Raw genomic sequence first — 16223 nt, forward strand, 5'->3', positions numbered from 1 at the left:
ACTGCTTTGTTTTCCTACAGTAATAATTCCTCTCACAAACCTGAATCAGCGTCAGCAGCTAGCCCCATGCATCGCAGGTGTTCAGGATGGGTAATTCCTGCCTTTCCACGGGAGTCGCAGAACAGCAACAAGGAAAACATAAAATGCAACGTGCCTGCTGGTATGCTTACGGGTTTGACAAGGCTGCCCTCTACTGTGAACAGCACCGAGAGAGGACCAAGGCAAAAAAATTACAAACCAGAGAAGCAAGAACAGCAAACTATTTTTGTGTGACCTGGGGGCTACAGAATCCAGGAGAGAGCTGGGGATTCAGGTGTTTGAACCGGCCATTGCATCTAGGCACTTCAAATGTTAGCACTGCGGCCTTTCGGGGCTGGGTTGGTGTGGTTTGTTTTGTTAGGGTTTCAGCAGGCCGGTAGCATCCCAACAACAGTGAAGACTAAACATTAACAGAGTTCCAGAGTCAACTATGAAATGCCAACTGTAATTTCCTGCATTCTGCAATGTTTAATGTTTATTTCTAATGATTACAGTACCAGAACAGAAAGCCCAACCACTGTACTAAAGAGGCAGCATTACAGTACTTCGCAAGACATATGCACTGCTCAGTTAAACAAAAGGGCTCCAAACTGGTGTTATGTTCAAACACCAACTCCATCTAAAACATTTCAAAACCATAAGCCCATGTATATTAGCAGCTGACCCCTCCAGACCAAGTCAGACTAACGGACCATGCATGGGAGTCCTCCTGCACAGCATGGCGTTTTGCCCAGAAACCTGAGATCCTCACCCAAAGCAGATTCCCAGCAGGTGCCACTGCCTACAGCCAAAACTGGCAAGGCTGAGTCTGCCCTGACACTTGACACTCAGTGTTTCACCCAAGCTCCTCCAAAAACGCCTGTGCAACAAAATTGTACCCAACAGCAGGCTTAGACTTGCTGCTCAGCACTACTACTACTACTACGGTGGGTTGCCGAAGGCAGGGCTGCATCCAGAGCTCCCTCCTGGAAAAAGTGGGATGGAGTGGGAAAGGTTTACCCTGCGCCATTTTCATGCCTGGTGGATTAGCACTGGCGAATGCTGTCTTTCTTCTTTGTACCAAACGGGCTGCAGGAACACCAAATACCACTTGGCCTGGATCTCCCAGGCACACCTCTGCAGCCACAGGCCGTTATTATTCTGGGGGCAGGCACCCTCCTTTGGAAACTCTTTAAGTAACAAGAGGGTTGTCTCATGCCCAGTATTGCCAGTTGCTCAGATGTAGCAGATGGGTGTTTGGGGGTACAAGCCCAGATGGGGCAATGTGGGAGCCAAACTTGGTGCAGTGTGCCAGCAGTGTGTGTAAGGAACCATGGCAGAAACAATCTTCTCAGGCTTCTCTAAAGGGAAATTCCTCCATTTCAGAGCCCAAAGCCACCAAGATGCAAACGTTTCGTAGCCTGAAGGCCTGGGCCACATAGCCCAAAGACTTCCAGCACCCATCAAGGTTGTCTTTAACTTCCAAGGATAGTTCTGGGTTTCTTCCTCACGGGAACCCTCCGTGTGGCCTCGGGAGAGATTGTCCCAGTGCTCTGGAAGCCTTTTGAAGGGTTCGGGCCCAGGCAGGCCCTGGGCATGCAGGGCTGCACTGTGGTGGCTGTGCAGGCCCTGCCAGCCCATGGAGCAGCTTCTGCATTAAAACCGACTTCTGCTTAACCTCACCTCTGAATTTTTACCATGAAACCCTATGATTATTAATCCGGTCTGCTTAACTATTAATTCTATCGATCTAATGTTAAATCATCGGGTTTAATTATTTATTCTCACCGTTCTGCGAACCTGCCGGGGGGGGTGTCTGTCACATCGAGTGGGTGGGATTAAGGACCGAGCGACCCTGCCCGTTCAAAGGCCTCGTTCACTCACGTACCGCCCGGCCCCTCCGGCAGCCGCCTCCCCTCAGGCGGGCGCGCTCCCGCTGCCCACCGCCCGCCCCCACAGGCGCCAGCGCCATCCAATCGCTGCGCCCCAACGGTGCCCCCGCCGCGGGGCGGGAGCGGGCCGCCGGAGCGACAGGCGCCGCAGCCAATGGGAAGGCGAGCGGCGCGCCAGCGGGTCAATAGGCGTGCGCGCACCGCCGAGTGTTCTAGAAGGGGCGGGTGGAGAGGGGTAGTAGGCCCCGCCCCCCGGCTCGTCCCGCCCGGCGCGGCGCGGCCTGGCCCAGCGCGGAGCGGTGCGGCGGCAATGGCGGTGAAGGCGCTCAACCCCAAGGCGGAGGTAGCCCGTGCCCAGGCCGCGCTGGCGGTGAACATCAGCGCGGCCCGCGGGCTGCAGGACGTGCTGCGGACCAACCTGGGCCCCAAGGGCACCATGAAGATGTGAGGGAACCCCCCGCGCCTCCCCTCGGGGTCGGGGGGTGGGGCAGGCGCTTCAGTGCGCGGGCGGCCGTTACGGCCTGAGGAGACGCGCGAGGCGGGGGGGGCGCTCCGGGGGGCCGCCATGCGGCTGGGAACAAAGGCGGAGGCCGCCCGGCCGGGTGGGGCTGGCTGGGTGGGGAGGGAGCGGTGCGGGCCTAGGGCCGGCCACACGTGGCGGGGCCCGGGGGCCTGCTCACCCGCCTGGTGTCGCCCGCAGGCTGGTGTCGGGGGCGGGGGACATCAAGCTGACCAAAGATGGCAACGTGCTGCTGCAGGAAATGGTGAGCTGGTTCGTGCCCTGGCGGGGGTGGGCGCCTTGGGGGGCCGCGGGGGGGGGGGTTAGGGGGGCAGGAGTCTGCTGGCATGGCCTTGGAGTGCCTGAGGCTGAGGGACAGCCACGTCCCCTGCTGCCCCCACCCTGTGTTTCTGGGGTATTTGCCACAGTGCGTTGAGAGCACAATGCCCCTTGAGAGAGGGAGGTAGAGGAGTGCAGCTCGTAGATGGTGACTGAAGTTCGTGTGCTAATTTAGCAAATTACAAGGAAACGTGGGCTGTTGAAACAGTGATATTGGTGCTTCTGTCGCTTTCCGTTTTGCTTACAGAAAGCATACCTCCATATTTGCGTTGTACTGGAGCAGGCCTAAGAGCAGAGTTCCCCATGGGTGCATGGCTTGGGAAGTGTTTAAATCTGAGTGATGCTCACACCGCCTTCCCACCAAGTCTGGGGTTGTATCCCAGTATCCCCACTGTAGGGGTGACCATTACACGAGGGGGGTGGTACCGTCCCAACGCTTGCCACCATGGGGTCTTGTGCTGGGGGTCGGTAGCACGGCTGGGCCCACCGTGGGCCCTGGATCCTAGGGCTGTCTGACTGAAGTGTGTCCCCAGCCCCTGGCTGGACATGGCCTGTTGGCACATGTGGAGTTACTACACTCCACTAGGTGTTGTAATTCAGCATAAGGTATTGAAGTTAATATACACAGTGATCTGGGCAGACAGGAAAAAAAAATCATTAAATCTGTTCTTTCACACTAGACATAGTACTTCAAAGGAAATAATGATAAAAAGCTGAACGACAGTATAAATGGTTCCATCGGATTTTATCTCCCTCTAGTGCATTTACTAAGGATTGACCTTTTCAAATGCGAATACTGCTCTGTAGGTTCAGAGGCTTCAGCCTGTGTTGAAATACTCTTCAATCAGCTGTTGGAGATGCTAAGTGATGCATGTGTTCTTTATATTAAAAGGCTGACTTCTGTAAGTAAGCCCCGTGTGGTGGTTGTGAAGTTCAGCGAGGCAGGCATGATGCTTATAGCTAAAACACCACGTGTACTGCTTAGCAGAGGAACTGGCAAGGAACAGACTAATTGAATGTTCTTTAGTTTTGTAAGAATGAGTAAAATAAATTGCCAAAGGAATAGTGAACCAGTTAGGGGTCTGATAGCACTGATAATGCAGAGATTCTTAAATTAGTGCTAAACACGTAAGTTTCAGTACCAGCAGCAGTCTTGTTGTGATGCTGCGTCCTTTGCCTAAAGGAGAAAAGAGCTCTGTCAAGTTCATGAGTTGAGGACTAGTTTGGGTGTTAGTGCTTAACTTTCTTCTATATAGATGCATAATTGGAGGGGGGAAATGGTGTTACATGGATTAGTTAATTCAACTTTCTGTGGAAGTGATTGTTGGAGTTAATTGGTGTTATTTGTTGAAAGCTGCTGAATTGACCTGAATCATGAAAACATCACTGGTTCTTAAATACTTTGTTTAGCAGATTTCAGATTGCTTGCTTCCTGTACCGGTACAGTAAGACTTACTGCTCAGCTTATTTTTGTTTAGCAAATACAACACCCCACAGCCTCCTTGATAGCAAAAGTAGCAACAGCACAAGATGACATCACTGGAGATGGTACCACTTCAAATGTCTTGATCATTGGAGAACTCCTAAAGCAGGCAGACCTCTATATTTCTGAGGTATGTGAACAAGTTAAAAGCTTCATCTGAGACCATTCAGCTTGTTTTGTTTAATGCTTAATACTCAAAAGTCAAACATGAAAATGATCATAAATTTTTGCTTAAAATGAATACATCACAAAACTTGTAAAATGGGGAAAAGCTGGAGAAGAGGATTTAAAGACTTGTTCAAAATTAAAACCACTTGTTGTGGATACGGTAGCTATTAGTAGGGTTTTGTCTGATACCTCCTGTTAACTTCTGTCTGTTTTGTGTGAGGCGAAATGCTTCTTTTACTTGCATGTTAACAAGGAGATCCTCCATGGTAGTAGGTATTTTGGATATTGTAAATTGCAGAATAGGCATTCCTGTTGCACAGTGAACACCCAAGTGTGCTTTGTAGTTCCCTTGGTTTCAGTTCTGTGCTAGAATAATCTGTGCTTTTCCTCTGCATTGGAAGGATGTGCATTCCTTTTATATGTATTCAGAAGGACAGTACATTTTCTTGTCTCCGTAGGATGCATATTTCCTATGTTTTGATGTTACACAAAATGTTGAAACCAGAAGTTCTGCTTGTGAAAAAAGTACTGTTTTGTCTAATGATTTCCCTTCTTTCCTTGCATTAGGGTTTGCACCCTAGAATAGTAGCAGAAGGATTTGAGATTGCAAAGGAAAAAGCACTCGAAGTTTTGGAGCAGGTCAAAATAACCAAGGAAATGGACAGGGAGACCCTTATAGATGTTGCCAGAACATCCCTCCGTACTAAAGTTCACGCCGAGCTTGCTGACATCCTAACAGAGGTCAGTGTGTGTGTCTGTTCTGCCTCTGTGTGAAGAGGTCCAGGTTTCAAAGTGCTGCAATTGTTACTTGAGTGAAGGGTAAACAGAAAGATAGGAACTTGCACTTTGGAAGACTAATGGTCAATTGGGGCCTTTTTTTCCCCCTCCTCTATTCTAGGCTGTAGTAGATTCTGTTCTGACAGTCAGAAAACCAGATGAGCCTATTGACCTCCACATGGTAGAGATTATGGAGATGAAGCACAAATCAGAAACTGACACAACGTAAGTAATGAGTATCCTTGAGCTTCAATTTAATGGTTCCTGACGTTTGAGTAGTCCGTGGAGTTTTGTTTTATTTTTAGAACTTGGGTGTCCTAAAGCTACCACTGGAAAATTTGTTAGGGAAGGGGTGAAAGAAAGTCAGAAATACAGTTTTCAGCCATAAATTGTCTAGAAAGCAGAAGTTTCGCAGTCATTGAACTGAATTCTTTGAGAAGAGATTTTTGAGTAGCAGAGCAATGCTGACTTAGACTTTACATAACAATGTTCAATAAATACTGTTTTTCTTAATAATAGTGTCTGTGGTTTGATTATGCTTTAGGCTTGTGTCTCTGTTCCCTACAAGTGAAAAACAGGATGTGATAAATGGAAACTGGATTGTAGTCATGTAGTTGGATATTCCATAGGCTTTATATTTAGCTCTGTGGCATGGATGAATTCTGCGCTAGCTTTCCTCAGTAGCTAATGCAGTCAGACACTATGCCAGAATAAATTCCTTTTTCACACTGGTTGGTGTGCTTTCTATATGAGAATGGGCATGCCCTTGGAAGTGGGATACATAATGGTTTTTTGCTCCCAAGTGCACAGGCAGTTTGTGTTGGATTGGTTGCACTGTTGGTTCTCTGACTAGTCTGGACTTCCATGAAACGCATTATCTTCTGTTTGTGGATGTTGACACACCAAACGTTTTTTGTTCTTTCAGGCTGATCAGGGGGCTGGTTTTGGATCATGGTGCTCGTCATCCAGACATGAAGAAAAGAGTGGAAGATGCTTATGTTCTTACTTGCAATGTATCTCTAGAATATGAGAAAACGTAAGTACACAGCAACAAAGTGAGGAGCAGAGAATGCTCCCATCTTAAAAGACTTTTATTTAAGGTGAGCTTAAATAAGAGCTCCAAGGATTGCACAGTCTTCTAGAGCAAGGCAGGTAGTGTAGAAGGTGGAATAGAAGCGGTGATGCTCCTGTTTTTTTGGAAAATGGAAGCTGGTGGCTGAGAAAATCTTTCTGAGGGGCCGAGGATCGCAGTGGCTTTTGTTTTGTCTTGTTGAAGAAAGGCTGGAAGTCCTTTCTTGGACATAGTTTTATATTCTAGAGTGAACACATAACTGTACCTAAGAGCTCGCTCAGTTTCCAGTGCATGCCTTGTTTCTTGCAATGGAAAATCTGTGAACTAGGGAGCAGGATCAACTATATGTTGCATGCTGATTTGGCTGGGGTGGGGGACAACGACTGTTTTGTTTTCTTCAGAATGTTGCTGAAAGGCTTGATGCTTATGCTTAAGTTTATTTCTACAGCAAAGAGGATAACTTTTTGTATTTTGTTTCTCCTTCAGAGAGGTGAGCTCTGGATTCTTCTACAAAAGTGCTGAAGAGAGAGAGAAGCTAGTGAAAGCAGAAAGAAAGTTCATTGAAGACAGAGTGAACAAAATCATAGACTTGAAAAGAAGAGTGTGTAGCGATTCAGATAAAGGATTTATTGTGATCAACCAAAAGGTGAGGTGAAGGGTATAACTAACTAGAAAAATTATTTGAGATGCTGGCTTTCCTGGCAAGCCACCTGGAGTTCGACTCGCTTTGTGCAGTTCTTTAGACAGAAGTAGCTAAACTTATGCATATATTTCAAAATACATCTGCCTACAGTTCTTACTTGAGATCTTCTTTGAGCCCTGAGGAAGAACTTACTAGTACAGAGAGAAGGTGGTCTTAGCTTTTTTTTTACCCTGATGGTCACTTTATTTGTTTCTAGGGAATTGATCCGTTTTCCTTGGATGCACTTGCGAAAGAAGGAATAGTTGCTTTGCGAAGAGCTAAAAGGAGGAACATGGAAAGGTCAGTTACTGGGGAGAGAAGAGGGTAAGATAACTTGTTCTTCCAAAGTCAAGCCATGAGTCAAGTCTGGCTTGAGTCCACCTTTAAGGACTTGCACTGGAAAGTCCACTTCAATCTCTCCAGCTCTCACTGGTGTAACTTAAGGTAGTTTGTACAAACTGTAGCAATGTCAGTTGAGCACACTGGGTGATGTAGGAATTTGAACTATGTATATGCTTCGCATGCAGTCACCTTAGAGGAGACCTATTCTTGCAAGTTTCATTTTTGTGCAGAGCTCTTTCATGAACAGAAACAAACTGTTCCAAGCCAGCAAGTATGGCCTTCTGCACGCTGAGACACTGTTGTGGTGTTAGTGACTTCAGATGTTACTTAATGCAAAGCAAGTGCTGAGCTGTACATGTTCTCTCTCAGATTAACCCTTGCCTGTGGCGGTACTGCCATGAACTCTGTGGAAGATCTCACTCCTGACTGCCTGGGACATGCAGGCCTTGTCTATGAGTATACACTGGTAAGTACAACTCGGCTTTCGGCTGAAGGCAGGTTAAACATGCCTCGCTTGATGCCAGCTTTTCCTTTGATGTGCCTGTGGGTTTCTTAAGTATTTCAAGAGCTATACTGGAGCGTGAATAAAGGCTGGTGGCATCTCACATCCCATTGTCCCCTTCTGTGTGAACACCTACCTGGATATTGCTCTTGTCATAGTGTATTTGCCCATTATTTCCATATCATGCTTTTTAATATCTGTAAAATTGAGAAAATGGAAAGAAAGTTATGTTGCTTCTCGTAGCTTCTTGAAATGCTGTTAGTGCAGAACTGAATCTGAAACTGGCTGTTCAATTTTTAATTTTTAATTACGTGTATATGTTGACTAAGGAAAGGTATGATGTAAATTCATAACTTTGTTTTTTATAGGGCGAAGAGAAATACACCTTCATTGAGAAATGTGACAACCCCCGCTCTGTTACCCTGTTGATCAGGGGACCAAACAAGCATACGCTCACGCAGATCAAGGATGCAGTAAGAGATGGTCTGCGTGCCGTTAAAAACGCTATTGAGGATGGTAAGTCCCACCTTTGTTTAGTAACATCAAGGATCTTCTGTTGAAACTAGTCTCAAAACGTGTGAATTTTGTATTGGCTCCCTTGGTATCCAATGCAGTCTGGCACTGAGCTAGGTGCATTTCAGTGTGAAGTGCTTTTAGTTACTCTTCCTACACCTTGTATTTTACAAGCAGTTGGCAACTGTGTTGAGCAGTTAGGTGATCAGATACAAGCTGTCTTTCTGAGGATGAGGGAAGAGACCAAACTACACTAAAAATTAACTGTTTAAATTGAAATAGGTGCTTATTGTGAAGTCTCAGTATCGAATTTTCCCTTGCAGGATGCGTGGTTCCAGGAGCAGGTGCACTAGAGGTGGCAGTAGCTAATGCTCTTGTTAAGCATAAACCTAACGTAAAAGGAAGAGCCCAGCTTGGAGTTCAAGCTTTTGCTGATGCGCTGCTCATCATTCCAAAGGTATAATGACCTCCTGAGTAAAGTGGCTTTAAAGCCTGCGGAGGCCCATTGCTTTTCCTGCTGGAGGTCTCTTTTAACTAACAACATGAAATTATGTCTGTTCTGTCAAAGGTTCTTGCTCAGAACTCCGGTTACGATCCCCAGGAAACACTAGTGAAGGTTCAGACGGAACATGCCGAATCAGGGCAGCTCACTGGGGTTGATCTGAACACTGGTAAGAACTTTCTAAATTAATGGCATGGCGCTTTGTAAGAAACTTGTCATGGTTCGGCTCAATGGAGAATAAAGTTGTTGTGCGTGCTGAAAGCTATATGTCGTCTTTTAATAAAGAGCAGTGCAGAATGCCTTGGCAGGTGTCCTGTTGGGCTGTTGTGGCATGCTCTAGTACTTAAATGTTTTAAGTTTTTGTGAAGATAAAGGCCACGGTAGTGGTGTGTTAGATGCAGCAGTAATATCAGATATCGGAGAGTGGAAAGTGTTACTTTTATGTGGACTGGTTATTTAAAGTCTGTTTAACTTTCTTTGGTAGGTGAGCCAATGGTAGCTGCAGCAGCTGGAATCTGGGATAATTACAATGTCAAGAAGCAACTGCTTCATTCATGGTAAATATTCCGGTATTTTCACTTTAAAAAGTGGTGGGTGTCTGATCGTTGAAATGGATAGAATATTGTGGAATGGAGGGGTCCCGTGTAGAGGAAGCTGTCTAGAGAGGCAGAAATGAAGCTGAGTCTGAACTATGTCAAAACTGCTGTTCTAACACCACTTACTTAATATTTCTAGCACAGTGATCGCTAGCAACATTCTTCTGGTGGATGAAATCATGCGAGCTGGAATGTCCTCTCTTAAAGGCTGAGGTGGATCAGCTATTGTCGTTGGTGGTCGGCTCTGGCAGTGCCCTGTGAGATGTCTTCAGGGAATCCACCCCAAGGTGCTTTCCTTAGCTGGAATGGATTCTCCCAGTGATGGAGGTTACTTTGCTGTAACGAGCAGCCCCTTTTTGGTAAATGTGGTCACTCAAAATACTAGCAATTCATTCACATATTTGGCTCTAAAAATCAGTTATTTATTTTTGATTTCACTGGAGCATACAACTGAAGTTGCTTTCCTTTTTACCCAATAAACTGTTATGTTCTGTGCTTTACATGTGTCCGTTACTTAAAACTTTACCTCCCTTGGGCCAAGGTTTTGAAGGTTCTGCAATCCATTTGTAGTGTTGTAGCTGCTTACGAATTAAGCTGGGTGAGTTTACCTACTGCAGAGTGGTTTCAGCTGTTGCATGTTGTCATCCTTGTAACTGGCACATTTTTAATGATGCTGCTGTGGACTTGTAACTTGGGGACAACTCACAATGCAGCCGATCTAGGCAGAGCTGTGGCTGTGGGTCAAGCCCGTGTGGAGTGGTGGTGGGGCTTGTGGCAGGGGAGCTGGTTCCCTCTCGCCCTTTTAACCTGATTTAATGTGATTTGGGTTTCAGCAGGCAAGAGTCTCCTTCCCTGGTCACAGGTGGCTGGCTAAGTGGCTACAAAATAACCTTTTTATTATTTTCTTAAAAGAGAGCCCTTCAGCTGTGAGACCTTGCCTCAGGTCGCTGGGGGCTTGGTTGCCCCTGCAGTGGGCACTTACCCAGCCTTCACCTGTCCTGGTTTAGCTTTGCACCTGCCCTGTTCCCCACGGAGCCACGGCTGACCAACCAGTCTGCGTTGAGTAATTTTACACCAAGGGGGAAAGAGTCGTTTACAGCCCAGGGGGGCTGAGGGGGCCGCTGTGTAAGGGAGGGAGCAAACCTGGGCCCCCGTTAAGGGGAGCAAACGGGGGCTCCTGGGTGTGCCTGCCGGGGCTCTGGGACCCGTTAGAACACTGAGATAAGCGCGAGGCTTAACGCAGTGCCGCCTGCTGCCCGCGCCTCTGGGAGTTTCCGGGAAATGCCCCGCGGGCTGCCTGGGTGCCAAGGGCTTCCCAGGCCCCCGCCTCGGCACGGACTGCGAAAGTCTCTAATTAATTAGCCCTGAACCCCCGCGAGCGGCGCTGCCCCTCCGTGCCCACGCGAGGTGCTCCCAGCAGGAAGCGCTTCCGCCCGTCCGCAGCTGCTTCCGGGTCGGGGCGGCGCCTTCCGGCGGGGAGCGGCCCGTCTGAGGCCGGCGGCGCTGCATGCCCTGGCATGGCGGCCGCGGCGGTGGTGGGGCTGGCGCTGCTGGCCTGCTGCGGACCGCTGCGGGGGGGCCGCGGGGGGGAGGCCCCAGCGGGTGAGGCCTGCGGGGGGGAGGGCCCCGTGGGTGAGGGCCCTGTGGGTGAAGGCCCCGTGGGTGGGCCTACATGGGTGAAGGGCCCGTGGGTGAGGTGGGTGAGGCCCCTGTGGGTGAAGGCCCCGTGGGCGAGGCCTCTGTGCATGGGCCTACATGGGTGAAGGCCCCCGTGGGTGAGGCCTACATGGGTGTAGGGCCCCGTGGATGGGCCTACATGGGTGAAGGGCCCGTGGGTGAGGCCCCCGTGGATGGGCCTACATGGGTGAGGGGCCCCGTGGGTGAAGGCCCCGTGGATGTGCCTACGTGGGTGAGGGGCCCCGTGGGTGAAGGCCCCGTGGATGTGCCTACGTGGGTGAGGGGCCCTGTGGGTGATGGGCCCCCCTGGGTGAAGGCCCCCCTAGGTGAGGGGCCCCGTGGATGGGCCTACATGGGTGAAGGTCCCCATGGATGGGCCTACATGGGTGAGTAGGCCCTCGTGGGTGAGGCCTACATGGGTGAAGGTCCCCGTGGGTGAGGCCTGCATGGGTGAAGGGCCCGTGGATGGACCTACATGGGTGAAGACCCCTGTGGGTGAGGCCCCCATGGGGCAGCACCCACTAGCCCTCCCACAGGATCCCCATTTCTCCTCCCCGCATGGGGCCCCTCTGGAGCTGCAGCAAACCGTCAGCTGGCAGCCCTGCCGTGCTGCCTCGCCTGGCTGGAGCCCTGCTTTTCCCAAGGGAGACACTGAAAATGTGACAGGATGTTATAAACCTTGTTATCCAACAAAAACACGGACCCAACAGTGAAAGGCCTCACAGTTTTCTTACCTTTCAGCACCTGGGGAGGATGACAGCATGGTGCGGCTGCCAGGTGGGACCTTTCAGATGGGATCTGGCTCCCCAGAGAAGAGGAATGAAGAGGGGCCCGTCAGGGAGGTGACGGTGAAGCCATTTGCTGTTGACAAATACCCTGTCACCAACAGAGATTTCAGGTAAGCGCAGAGGTTTGGCACTGCTGCCTCGCAGGGGCTCGGGGAGCACCAGAGTGTGGGTGCTGGGTCTTGGGCTGGCTCCCGTGGCCCGAAAGCCAAGGCTTGGGTGCTCCCAGCCCTTTCATTAAAACAAAAAAAAAGCTTGTCAGTAATAAATCATCTCTGTGGGTGCAAGCTGAAGCAATTTACCAGCATAGCTTGCAAATTTTTCCCTTTTTATCTTTTTTTTTTTTTCCTCCTTTTTTTTTTCCTCCTTTCCCCCCTCCCCTTTTTCTCCTTTTCCCCTGTCCTTTTCATCTTTCCCCCCTGCAGCTTAGGCAATGGGGAAACAAATGGGACAGAAGCAGGGTGAGATTATTTGGTACATGGCATTTTTTTGCGTTTTGGGGATGTGTAACTAACGGCAGCCATAGGCTTTAGTGGCTTTGAAGGGATTTTTGATCTGTGCAATTGTCACATTTCATGGTAGATGAGAGCGCAGGGTGAGTTTACCTGCATAGGTAACGTAAAAACATTAGATCTGTGAACAGATGCAAATCAGACAGTTTTATCTGTTAAACCTACGACTGGAGCTGTGCTGGGAGGAGACGGGACTCTCCCACATGGGGTGTTTTTTTAGGTTTTGTATGTTTTGCCTTGCTCTGAACTTGGTGTGTGTGCAGACTGCTATATTTGGTGGTGTGACTCTTGAAGATGCCTGAGCATGTTATATTTATGCCAGGGAGTTTGTTAGAGAAAAGAAATACAAAACAGAAGCCGAAGCGTTTGGCTGGAGTTTTGTCTTTGAGGATTTCGTGTCTGAAGAGCTGAAAAAAAAAGTCACCCGAAAACTGGAGGTAAATCTAAATCCCACGGGGATGAGTTTCAGTGATGATGATGCAATGGTATTTCTGATCACATCCCTGTTTGACCTCTCTGTTTTAATTAAAGAAAAAAAAGTAGGAGGGGAGACCCTTGCTGGTATTGCTTTCCACTGAGTAACAGCTACCTCTCAGCGCAGAGCCTGGCCATTCTCAGTGAGTTTTCTTTAGTCTTGGGTTGTTTTGCTTTTGAAACTAACAGCAGGGTTGAGCCTGGGTTGATTTATGGTGCTCCTCTGCTTACATCTTCTCCAAACACTGCTAGGCTGGACTCACGAGATGCTCCAGTGAGCAGGGAGAGAGCAAAGTACGTTTCAAAGTACTTTATTAATCAAACCTTAAAATAGAAAAACTAAAGAGCATGGGCTTCTTGATCTGTTTTCACTTTTAAAAGCAGACGCCTCTACTCTGTTGGAAAGCACTATCAAAATGCCCATGATAACCCAGCTGAAACGGCAGTGTTTAACATTTCCAGACTAACAAGCGCTCTTTTTTACCCACGCTTGCTGTAGGATGGTGTTGGAGGGGTGTCACCAGTTTGGCTTTAATCTGGTGTCGTTTCTTTCCCAGTCTGCCCCTTGGTGGCTGCCCATTGAGAAGGCTTTTTGGCGACAGGTGAGTAAAAACCCGATGTGGCGAGTCCTCTCCATGCTGGCAGCATGCACATTAGTGTGTGCTGAGCCTGATCAACCAAAAATGGGGAAAAAAATAGCATCCCTGATCGCTGTACATTCCCTGCCTTGGTCGGTTCTATCCTTTATTCCCTTTTTAATTGAAAAGTTTATAAAATCAATTACAGTCTGTTTGATGCAATTCTTTCCAGCCCGCAGGCCCTGGCTCCACCATAAAGGACAGGCTGGATTACCCCGTGCTGCACGTCAGCTGGAATGACGCACGGGCGTTCTGCGCCTGGAAAGGGAAGAGGCTCCTGGCGGAGGAGGAGTGGGAGTTTGCTGCCAGGGGAGGACTGGAGCGTATGTACCACAAGCTCTGACCTTTTTTCCAAACCAAGGCATTGAGTAACGTTAGTTCTACCAGATCCAAACTTTCATCCAGCGCTGTTTTCAGAGGTTAATCTGGGGGGCTGAACCACTTTTTTGGCCTGGGAGTTGTATTAATAATCATAATTTAGGAAGGAGTGGCTTATCTGTGGTCTTAATGTGTCCTCCTAAGCAAAGCATTTCTGCCAGCTAAAAACATCATTTCTTGGGTTTGGGGCAAGGAGTGACCCACACATTGATGGTGGCATAAAGCAGCTGATGGGATCACTGCAGGACTCCCTGGCCTGACCGATGGTTTGTGAAGGGAAGCTGTTGCCAATTCCCTTCTCTCCTCTCCTCCTTGGCAGTGTCCGTAGGGATTAGACCGACAAGCCTCATTCATAGAACCCTCTCTGTGTCCCGAGCTGAGCAGAAAAGGACAGTCATAAAAGCCTGGTTAAAAATACACAAGTGCAGAGGCTGGAGTGACATGGGGGTAACGAGTGTTTTTTTCTCCTTGGCAGAAAGGATGTATCCCTGGGGAAACAAGTTTCAGGCAAACCGTACAAATCTGTGGCAGGTAAGATCCTAAAAGTCATCCCATTTACACTGAGCTCTTCTGAGAGCGCTGTTTAACTTGACCACAGAGTGTGCCTGGCTGCCCAAGCAGGCGGCCGTGGTTGTGGGAAGCAACGCAGGGTACCAAAATTCTGCACCCTTAGAGGGAGCAGCCTCAGCCCAGCTTCCCACGGAAACCAGGATTTCAGTGCTTCCAAGAATTCATACGTAACCAAAAATTCACATGTAAATTTGTTTGGAAAGGGAGTTTGGGAAGAACTGTAGATGGTTGATCTCCTCCCTCGGCCAGAAGGGCTGCATAGTTAATTTGCAGTGGAGAGTTATTTCCATTATTTGGGTGTAACACAGTCCTGTGAAGAGCAGGACTTCGTGTCATCGCCATGGTGACCCTTTGCTCGGAGTCATCTTTCTTCTCACAGGGCAATTTCCCAAGGGTTGACACAGCTGAAGACGGTTATCACGGTGTCTCGCCAGTGGCAGCGTTCCCTCCTCAGAACAGCTATGGTACGGAGCAGGCATCCCCACCCTGGTTTGGGAGATGGCATCGCATTCCTAAATTAACACTAATTATAAAATCCTGCAGCTGTGGCAGCGTTTCAGATATGATGTGGGATCACGTCAGCATCTCGATACGATAACTGAGCCCAGCAAAAGCATTGGTGGTTGTTACTGAAGTTGCCTGACGTGCACCTGGTGCGCTTCGATGCACCAAACCACCCCCTGCTCTGAATCAGAAGTCGGTTATCTTGCACTTCAGTGTGATTTACCCGACAGTCCCGAGCATATTGTTTTGAGGGCAGTGGATGCCATGCCCTCATGCAGGTGGGAAACGATGAGGTGTGTTAAAAGGTCCACTTGTAAACTGGGCTCAGTTGGAAATACAGTGAAGAGCTTCTGGTTCCCAGTCTCACCATTAAACCATGCTCTTGCAGCAGTGCTTTGAGCGTTGCGCCCCCTCCCACACACCAAAGTGCTTTTGCAGCCCTTGTAAATGTGCTCTTTCAATCCTGATGCAAACCCATGTGTGTCTCAGGGCTCTACGACCTGCTGGGCAACACCTGGGAGTGGACCGCATCGGAGTACCTGACTCCGGGGCTGTCATCAAGGCAGCGCGCTCAGAACATGCAGGTCCTGAGAGGTGCCTCGTGGATTGACACTGCAGACGGGTCTGCAAATCATAAAGCTTGTGTTACAACCAGGTAGGTCTGGGCAATGCCCAGGCGCTGTTTCGCAGTGTTTTCTTCTGCCTTGGGTTTATTTGGAAGGGGGTTTTAAAATTAAAAGACATTGGTTCGTTCCTACTCTATTTTTCTGAGAAGCAGTTTGGAAAACATACTACAGGTACTGCTAAAAATCTTCCTGCTACAAATACGTTCCAAATTGCTTCTCAAATCGTATATTTTCCACCAAGTATTTAGAATTAAATGCTTTTCTTGAAGGTATTCAAGGGAAGTGGAAGGCATTTCTTGTCTGTTATAGAGGGTTACATTAAAGGATGTCAGCGTTAACTAGGAAGGATCGCTAATTTTGGGTCTTTTTTTTTTTTTTTTTCCCCCCCTCCCCTGTGAGAATGGGGAACACGCCAGACTCGGCATCCGACAACCTCAGCTTCCGCTGCGCTGTCGACATCCCGCCTGCCACAGCCGAAAAAAGCCGGACCAAACCCGAGCTGTGAGCAGCTCACATGAGAGGACCTGAAGGCATTTTCTCCTGTGGAGATGAACCCCCAGCAGTCACTGTCATTAAAGCCAGACAGTTTTTTAAATTAAAATACTTTCAGCTAAAACTCCTTTCCGTGCTAGGGCATGTGGGCAGGAGCAGCGATTGGGAATGGCAGGCAGGGT

The 16223-nt window shown here is 48.8% G+C and overlaps 2 protein-coding genes and 2 non-coding genes across 5 annotated transcripts; all 4 read left to right on the forward strand.

Moving 5' to 3' along the window:
• Nucleotides 1–2161: 2161 nt before the first annotated feature.
• CCT6A (chaperonin containing TCP1 subunit 6A) lies at nucleotides 2162–9885 on the forward strand. Its single transcript, XM_055716386.1, has 14 exons — nucleotides 2162–2354; nucleotides 2611–2674; nucleotides 4227–4361; nucleotides 4967–5140; nucleotides 5298–5401; nucleotides 6102–6212; nucleotides 6735–6894; nucleotides 7148–7230; nucleotides 7642–7738; nucleotides 8143–8290; nucleotides 8611–8744; nucleotides 8856–8958; nucleotides 9274–9346; nucleotides 9525–9885. The coding sequence occupies exons 1-14, from the start codon at nucleotides 2221–2223 to the stop codon at nucleotides 9595–9597; spliced, it is 1593 nt and encodes a 530-aa protein (XP_055572361.1). The 5' UTR covers nucleotides 2162–2220; the 3' UTR covers nucleotides 9598–9885.
• LOC114016044 (small nucleolar RNA SNORA22) lies at nucleotides 4712–4843 on the forward strand. Its single transcript, XR_003560309.1, has one exon. It is a non-coding gene; the product is annotated as a small nucleolar RNA SNORA22 (small nucleolar RNA).
• On the forward strand, nucleotides 5826–5959 carry LOC114016043 (small nucleolar RNA SNORA15). The gene has a single exon (XR_003560308.1). It is a non-coding gene; the product is annotated as a small nucleolar RNA SNORA15 (small nucleolar RNA).
• Nucleotides 9886–10819: 934 nt separating the features above from the next.
• Nucleotides 10820–16165, forward strand: SUMF2 (sulfatase modifying factor 2). Of its 2 annotated transcripts, XM_055716401.1 has the most exons (9): nucleotides 10823–10987; nucleotides 11804–11960; nucleotides 12682–12796; nucleotides 13391–13435; nucleotides 13644–13794; nucleotides 14325–14380; nucleotides 14799–14883; nucleotides 15413–15578; nucleotides 15949–16165. In XM_055716401.1, the coding sequence occupies exons 1-9, from the start codon at nucleotides 10903–10905 to the stop codon at nucleotides 16052–16054; spliced, it is 966 nt and encodes a 321-aa protein (XP_055572376.1). In that variant the 5' UTR covers nucleotides 10823–10902; the 3' UTR covers nucleotides 16055–16165. The 2 variants fall into 2 exon arrangements, with proteins under 2 accessions (XP_055572382.1, XP_055572376.1); XM_055716407.1 differs by lacking the exon at nucleotides 12682–12796 and having other exon boundaries at nucleotides 10820–10987; nucleotides 13333–13435.
• The last annotated feature ends 58 nt before the right edge of the window (nucleotides 16166–16223 follow it).

The sequence above is a fragment of the Falco cherrug genome, chromosome 1 (assembly GCF_023634085.1).
Source record: "Falco cherrug isolate bFalChe1 chromosome 1, bFalChe1.pri, whole genome shotgun sequence".
Classification (NCBI taxonomy): domain Eukaryota; kingdom Metazoa; phylum Chordata; class Aves; order Falconiformes; family Falconidae; genus Falco; species Falco cherrug.

Bases quoted from the DNA above. Each gene is read 5' to 3' on its own strand.
- CCT6A (XM_055716386.1), top strand. From the start codon at position 2,221: ATGGCGGTGAAGGCGCTCAACCCCAAGGCGGAGGTAGCCCGTGCCCAG. The intron at 6,213-6,734 runs GTAAGTACACAG...TTTCTCCTTCAG, and splicing joins TCTCTAGAATATGAGAAAAC to AGAGGTGAGCTCTGGATTCT. The intron at 7,739-8,142 runs GTAAGTACAACT...TGTTTTTTATAG, and splicing joins TTGTCTATGAGTATACACTG to GGCGAAGAGAAATACACCTT.
- SUMF2 (XM_055716401.1), top strand. From the start codon at position 10,903: ATGGCGGCCGCGGCGGTGGTGGGGCTGGCGCTGCTGGCCTGCTGCGGA. The intron at 13,795-14,324 runs GTATGTACCACA...TCTCCTTGGCAG, and splicing joins TGCCAGGGGAGGACTGGAGC to AAAGGATGTATCCCTGGGGA. The intron at 15,579-15,948 runs GTAGGTCTGGGC...CTCCCCTGTGAG, and splicing joins AAAGCTTGTGTTACAACCAG to AATGGGGAACACGCCAGACT.